Source organism: Drosophila arizonae, chromosome 2, assembly GCF_054131065.1.
Source record: "Drosophila arizonae isolate 15081-1271.41 chromosome 2, UAZ_ARI_1.0, whole genome shotgun sequence".
In the NCBI taxonomy this organism is placed as follows: domain Eukaryota; kingdom Metazoa; phylum Arthropoda; class Insecta; order Diptera; family Drosophilidae; genus Drosophila; species Drosophila arizonae.
Genome location: NC_142922.1, coordinates 25,234,448 through 25,242,343, shown reverse-complemented (window position 1 = coordinate 25,242,343; position 7,896 = coordinate 25,234,448). Strand labels below are relative to the sequence as shown.

The following is a 7,896-nucleotide window of genomic DNA, read 5'->3' as shown; positions in this document are numbered from 1 at the left end:
GGGGCGGGGCGTCGACGAAAATATCCTTTTTCACTTTTTATTTCCCATTTGGCTAACAAGGACCGGAGCGAGTCGCAGACCCAGTTCTTGCAGCAGATCCGGTATGTGGCTCAGGCACTGGCCCCAATACCAGTTGGCACTGTGGCTGCGGCCCCGCCTTCATGCGTTTTTCATTTAACCGTTACCGGAAGCGTTCATGAGAAAGTTTCCGCTTTCATAACCGAATTTTAATTAACTTTCGAAAACCTAATTACAAAGTATTATTATAATGAAAAAGCAGTGCACAAAGCGAACGAAAGGGGCGGCCCATGACACAGACATGGCAAGGCAGGGCAGGAGCAGCAGCACGGGCAGGGCTACCCGAGTTCTGCCCCTGCAGCTAAAAGAAAAAAGTGCTGTGACTACAACGATGTCGACAACGACAACGACGACGATGGCGACGACGATGTTGCCTCCGCCATTGCTACGTGAGCTGTCTTTGCCCTTTCTGTGCTTTGGCGAATGGGGAGGGGACCGGAGACGGGGATCGGTGGCACTACTTCCTGTGTATCCATCCGGTATAAGCTGGCTCTGCAGCCGCTGCCGCTGCCACTGCTGCTTCTTTTACGGGTGCGCCGCACTGGGGAGTAAAAGAGTTGGCATTGCCTGCCATTTTTATGGCAGATACTCTTTTATGGCCCAGCTTTAGCTTCAGTTCCAGCCCCATGCCTCATGCCCAGCCCCAGTGGCAGCTGGACTGGCTGCCGGCTCTGTTCAGTTCTCTGTGTCTCGTTTCAAAATTAAATATTCCATTAGAAAATTACTACAAGATTGTGGTTTCTAACATGCGCTGAAAAAGCTTACCAACTAATTGGATGCTGCCCAAGCTCTCGCTCACTCTCAGGTAGAGACTAAACTACAATTCGCATTTGTGGTTCTACCGAAGTGGAACAAATCCCTTCTTCACTGGACTCAACTTACTTTATATCTACTCGTTCAATAGTAATATAATAGTATACATGTTTTATGATGTGTTCGGCATTCTTTGTCTATGAGGCTTTAGGTTTAGAAATACAACTAATTAAGTCCAATTAAAATTTAGATAGAACGTGTATTTTGCATACTTTGCGATCTGGAATTAACTAAATAGCTAGCCTCATTGAAAGATTTTATTCGAAAACACAATATGATATTTTTCGCTAAAAAAATATTATGTAAAAGAGAAAGATATGAATATTTATTAGCAAATATTTCTATTATTTTTTCTATTAATATTCATTTGAATCCAAAGCCAAGGACTTTCAGCTTTATTTATTCAACACACATGTTTTGCTAAAAAAACAGGGGCAGAGGTAATTTATACACATAAACATATACATAGACATTTCAATAAATATTTGAAATGTCTATATATAAATGTAGGCGACATTTAATTCCACAGCTGCCTTCACTGGAAGCACATACATTTTTAATGCCCAACAAAATGTGATGACAATTTTGTAATTGTATTGGGACAGCGGCAGTTTTATTTTTTGATGATGGTGGTGCTGGAACCCACTCGAAGCCAAAAGCTGAAACTTTTTAATAGAATTTTATATGCAAAGCGGAAAGCAGGGACTAGTCCGTCATATGCGAAAATAATTACATATTGATCGCGTGCCCAGGCGAAGCGGCTTTGGCTTTGGCTTTGGCATTTATGAATAGATAGCTCCAGTCTGTCAGAGTAAGGAGCAGAGCTCAACAAACCCTTGCCCCTGCCCAGATGCCATCGAACACGAGCGTCTTTGCAGCGCGCATGTCTGACATGAAGGGGCTTAAATATAGAATGTGAACAAACTGATTGTGGGTGGTGATGGTGGAGTGGGTGGTGTGGGTGAGGGTGGTGCTGGTGCGAATGGGGTCTGGTTTGGTGGTTGCAGCAACCCCAAAGCACAGATTTCAGAAAACCAGTTCAATCCAACTGGGGTTGCTTGCCGCCAAAATGAAGAAACTCTAACGTTGCCCACAATGTCAAGGAAAGAAAATCGAAATCGAAGTCGAAGTCGTTGTCGTTGTCTAACAGACCAACGCCATTTTCTTGGCTCTGGCTGTGCTCCCCACAAACAAAGCGCGCTCTTTTATGCAGAGCCATAAAATGTATTAAAGCAACGGTCATACATATAAAATGGTGACCTTCCAGGCTGCTTAATTAAAAAGACAACAGCTTGTTAAACATGACCGGATACCGCATAGCACACACCGCACTGGGCAGATAAGTGTGTGTGATGGAGCGCTAGAAAGGTATTTTACTCGAGAATTATAAATGAGAGCCCAGCCAGGCAAGCGACCAAATAGTCAGCCAGTCAGACAGTCAACCATACGAATGTGACGAATTGTAGATTCTTGAAATGAATCACAAAGATAACTAACCATGGGCCCAGTAATGTAAATACATTTGAAACTTCACCTAGGTACGTATACCAAGTGCTATATGTTTGTGTAAAGGGTAACTGCGTCGGATCAGGCGCGGTCGTTATTTATATTGGACAGATAAGAAGCTGATAGCTGAGGGCAGCCAGTCCTAGGTGTCATATGTATATTGCGAGCCAGTATATAGGGACACTGAGCAGCGGCCTCCATTGCTGCATTTGGGATAGGTAACTATCACGCTGGCTAGGCTGGGCAACTGAGGAGTATTGTTGTTGTTGTTGTTGCTGTTGCTGTTGCTGTTGCGATTGTTTACCTTGTTGTTCGTTGCAATTTACGAGCACACTCTGATAAGTTTATCAAAAAAAGGAGAGAAAACTGCACTCTACATCCGAGTTGCGATAAGATAGGCGAGAGCTCTTGGAACCGCTCGATGGGTTGGGTGCAGTCCGCAGGCGCTATCGGTCGTTCATGTTGCTGCATTGATAGTTCGATCCAATCAATACAGAACTGCTTGTTGGAGGTCAGTTGTTTAAGCAAACAAAGGCAGCGCTTTGATTACTTTCAGCCCATGGAAAGTTCAAACAAATCGTGGATATTTTTTCATTTTTTTTTTTTTTATATTTCAAACATTAAAATTGTCTTTTTTAAATTTTTGCACGATTTATAATATTAATTTAACTAGCTTTAGATTTCGGATGTTTGTTATTTCGTTTTCTGCTGACATTTATGAATTTCAATGCGAATATTTTACATTGTATATTATTTCTTGTGTTTTATTTTATTCTTTGCATATCCATATTTAAACTATTTCTGTATATTAATTTTAATCAATTAGCTTAGCTTGATGTAAAAATGCGTGTTTGTGTGATTTTGTTAACGCACAATAATAAAATTAATATTAAAAATTATTGAATAATAATTGCAGTTTTTCGTTCAATGTTGTTTTTTTGTTTCGTATTTCGTCTTGCTCTTTTATTATTTATGCTAATTAAATGTTAAATGCTATACAATATTTTTTAATCTTGTGTAGCATACAATTTGATTAATTCTCAAGTTAGATTAAATTGTTGTTGTATTTTTTTTTTTTTCTTTTTTTTTGTGTTTTGTTTATTTATATTTATTTTTTTTCGTCGGGCGTTGAGTTTAAATTTAGCTGTCTTAAATACGATATAGTACATACACATATATTTATAGACTATTTACAAATGGCTTAGGCCTAAACGAATTCGTACAAGAACAGAAAACACTCAATGCAAATAAAAATTGATGTTTAGTTATTGTATGTAGACACATAATAAAAATGGAAATAATTTATAAATAATATGATAAAAACGTGACGTTTCCAATGCATGGCCAATTGTTGTTGCTTAGTTCGATAAATTTGAGGATTCTTAATGGGGATCTTGAAATTGTTGGATAATTCTTGTTTATTTGGTTTTTGATCATTTGCGATTCGAATTCGATTGCCTTTAGATAAAGGAATTGGTTTTTGTTTGTGTTTATTTTCTTTTTCTTTTCTTGTAATGGACATTACACACAATCCCGCTCTTCTCTCTCTCTCTCTCTCTTTGTCTCTCTTTTGCGGTGTCTCTCTCTCTCTCTCTCTCTCATCTATCTTTTTGTAGCTATATCAGTTGCTTTCTCACACATTTAAAATGTTGAATTTAAACCGATTTGATTGTTATTGCTTATATAGAGAATAAACAAATGGCACGGAAGTTCTTGTTTTTAGCAGACATAAATGTTAACAAAGTTCTATTGCTGAACGGCCAATAGAATCAACTATATATATGTGGCCGTTACTGCGCTTACAACTACATCACTTTTTTCTTGAATTCCTCAACAGAATGACTTGAAAAAACAGAACAAAACATAATGGCAAAGACTAAGCATGTGCTTCCAGAAGATTGGGTTGAACTATTTACAAGTGTAGGAGCCTTACTCACGTGCTCGTGAGCTCAAAGGATGCGCCCAGGTGCTAAAAGCCATTGAACAGTCGCTCGCTAATTGGGCCCGGCCGCCCGTACCCAACTGTGATTGCAGCCAGGTTCGGGCAGCGAGTCGGCGAGTCGCTCAGTTCCTACACAAAGCCGCGCCTTGTGCTGGGCTACAGCAGATTCTGTAAGGCGGCGGCGCTGTTGAATGTCAGGCTGTGATTCCAGTTGCGATAACTGGCCGCAGCCGCATATTGTTGATAGTTGTTGTAGAGCTGCTGCTGCGCCGCCTGATGCTGCTGCAGTTGCTCCTCGCTGAGGTCGCTGGTTATGTTGGAGGAGTCTTCCTGCAGCTCCGCTGAGAGTTGGCTATGCAGCAGCTGCTGCTGCTGCTGTTGTTGCTGCTGCTGCTGCTGGTGTTGCTGTTGCTGCTGCTGCTGTTGTTGCTGCTGCTGCTGTTGCTGCTGCTGTTGCACTGAGGCGGCCAACTTCTGAGAGAAATTGGCGGCCACCGCTGGCTTGCTGCTGGCCTTTGTTGTGGTATTTGTAGCGGATGTCAGTTGCTGCGCCGCCTGCTGCTGCTGCTGTTGTTGCTGCTGGTGGTGCTGCTGTTGCTGTTGCTGCAAGTGTTGCTGCTGGTGCTGCTGCTGCTGATGCGAGCCGCCGCCGCCGCCAAAGCGCAGCATCTGCTCCGCGCGCCCTTAAGCCAGCGGGTACTGATGATGTCACAAGCTCGTGGTGCCGGCAGGCGCGTGGTAGCCGAGACTCTGGTAGTACGAGTCCTGGCCTAAGGCAGCATGTGAGTTGGTCAGCGGACTGAGTGTGTTGTACCCGGCGTACTGGCTCATGTCGTACATCTTGATGTCCGCCTTGGACTCTGTGGGCAGCAGGCGATTGATGGAGAATGGATGGCTGGAGGGCGTGTAGCCGGAGGGCTCCTGTTTCAGTGGATGCATCGACGAGTGGTAGTCGCTGATCAGCGACGGATGGCACCGGTTGGCCATCATCGCGGACAGCTCCTCCTGCTGCAACTGGTGGTGCTGGTGATGGTGATGCGTGGGCACGTGTTGCGGCTGCTGGCCGAGGCACAGCTCTGCGTTGGCATGCAGCATGGCCAGCGCCTCGGCATCCTTGCTGTGCGCCGCGCTTAGCACGTTGACGCCCGCCAGTGCCACGCCGCCGCCGCCCGCCTCTTTGTGGTGCTGGTGGTGCTCCAGGCGACTCGTGTGATGGTGATGGTGCATGTGATGCGACTCCTCGTGGTCCTTCTTGCCCGGACTGGTCGCCTCCAAGCTACTGTGCGACGGACTCTTGTGCAGCTGACGTATGGCCTCCTTCTTCTCATCCTTGAACCGCTTCTGGCGACGCAGATAGCAGCCGTTCTCAAACATGTTGCCCGAGTCCGGGTGCAGCGTCCAGAAGGAGCCCTTGCCCGGCTTGTCCGGAGTGCGTGGTATCTTCACGAAGCAGTCGTTGAAGCTCAGTGAGTGGCGTATGGAGTTCTGCCAGCGCTGCTGATTCTGCCGATAAAACGGGAACAGATCCATGATGAACTGATAGATCTCCGACAAGGTAAGCATGCGTGTAGGATTGTTCTGTATGGCCATCGTGATGAGCGAGATGTAGCTGTAGGGCGGCTTCGCGTGCGTGTAGCTGCGTCTGTATGTAGTTGGTTTGTCCACGCCCCGTCGTCCCAGGGAGTTGGGTGAGCCGGGCTCCATGTCCCGCGTGCCTGGTGGCATCGATCCGTAGCTGCCGCCCAAACCAGCCGCCGACATGCTCGCAGCCGACATGGCCATGCAGCCGCCCATGTTGCCCAGAGGCGAGCCCATGCTCGCGTAGCTCATCGAGCTGGGGGTCATGCAGTTGCCGCCCATGGAGTTCATAGCCGCTGCCGCTCCCATGCTGCCGCTCATGCTGGCCACCGCCGCCGCAGAGTCTAGGACGCTGGCGCCAAAGGTGGCCGCCGCTTGTGGCGAAACGGAGGACATGCCGCCCACTGTTAAGCCCATGCTGTTCATGGTGTAAGCGGAGCGCGCCAATGGACTCATGCTGCCGCCATTGGAGGTGGGATTGGGATTGTTGTTGCTAGTCGGGATAGAACCACCACCGCCACCACCACCACCTCCTCCGCCGCCGCCGCCGCCACCGCCGCCTGAAGATGGAGCGCCGCCAGCACTAGACATGCTAACGGGCGCGCTGCTGGGCGGCGGCTCAGCATAGAGCTTTTGCATTATATCTATGGTGGTCTGGTGGGGACTACCCTTGAGAAAACTGTTCAATAATTGCGCCGTTATGTTGCCGACTTTTTGAACGCGCTGCGTTAAAAATTTACGGAAGAAATTGTCGACGCGCCTAAGCCGCGCGCTCGATTTACAAAAATTATAAAAGGAACAAAAAGAATTTCTGTTTTGTTTTCTTTTGTTGTTGTTGTTTTTGGTGCTTCGATGTCGATTTGAATTTAGTTGTTATTGTTGTTGTTGTTCAATGCACTGTCACTACATTAATTAAATTCAATATTTGCTGCATTTTCGTGCACTATGCTTCTCACTTATTGTTGTTGAAAGTTCTATTCTAGCAGCAATTGTTGCTGCTGGTATTGGTGTTGTTGGTGTCGATTGCTGCTGCTACCGTTGGTGCTGCCTTGGCTCGGCTTTGGCATTTGTTTGTGCACTTGTCGCTCCTCTTGAGCTAAACACTTTGATTAATTTATTTGTGTGCGCCGCTGATGCCTTGTGCAAATTTGGAAATAAAATAACGTGGCAAATATGACTCTATTTTAATGCGCGCCGCGCCGCAACGAACCGACGCACGAACGTGAATTGTTAGCTTGCTTTTGGCCACTGAGTCTGAGTCTGAGGTTGCTGAGCTGCTGCTGCTGAGCCAACTGGAGGCTGCTGCTGCTGCGGCTGCTGCTGTTCCCGTTGCCGTTGCCGTTGCCGTTGACGTTGCCGGTGCTGTTGCTGTTGCTGGTCCGCTCGAGTGTCTCTTTGGCTTGAGCTCTTGAATGTGACTGTTTGCAGAGGGGAACGCTTGTCTACTATTTGGCTTGCGCTTGCTGCCAACAAATATTGTTCGAGCCGCGCTCAAGTGCCGCCGACGATGACGATGACAGCGACTGCGACGCCAGCAGCGACTGCGTCAGTTGCCAGAGACAGCGCCGACTCGCTCTCACCCACAGCCGTTAGCTGTCTTTCCGTCTCACACTCGCACACACTCACACACAAGCACACAGCGACTCGCAGCGGCAGCTGGCACCACGATTCACCACCGGTTCCGAGGTCTTGCCAATGACAGGCTCCGGTTCTCTTACGTACACAGCGCTGGCAGCGCACGCGCATTGGCCAGCGGGCTCTTGTGTTCACAGAGCAGCGCCTGGTTGCCAAGACAACAAATGGGCGGAGCCAAAGCGTGCGGCGAGCGAGCAACGCCCTCGTTGTCTGTTGCCTGTGGAGCACGGTCAGCTGCCTCGTACACGCCACAAATAAGCACTAACACAATTACATACACACACACACACAATCGCACACATTGACAGCCAGCAGTGAGAGCTCTAATGCCGCGTGTTGTCGCT

General features: G+C 47.1%; 1 protein-coding gene across 1 annotated transcript; it reads right to left on the bottom strand.

The window, feature by feature from the left end:
* Window positions 1-3,304: 3,304 nt before the first annotated feature.
* fkh (fork head box protein) lies at window positions 3,305-7,437 on the bottom strand. Its single transcript, XM_018018188.2, is given in 1 exon segment — window positions 3,305-7,437. A coding segment is annotated over 1 exon segment (2,061 nt). The 5' UTR covers window positions 6,557-7,437; the 3' UTR covers window positions 3,305-4,495.
* Between the last annotated feature and the right edge of the window lie 459 nt (window positions 7,438-7,896).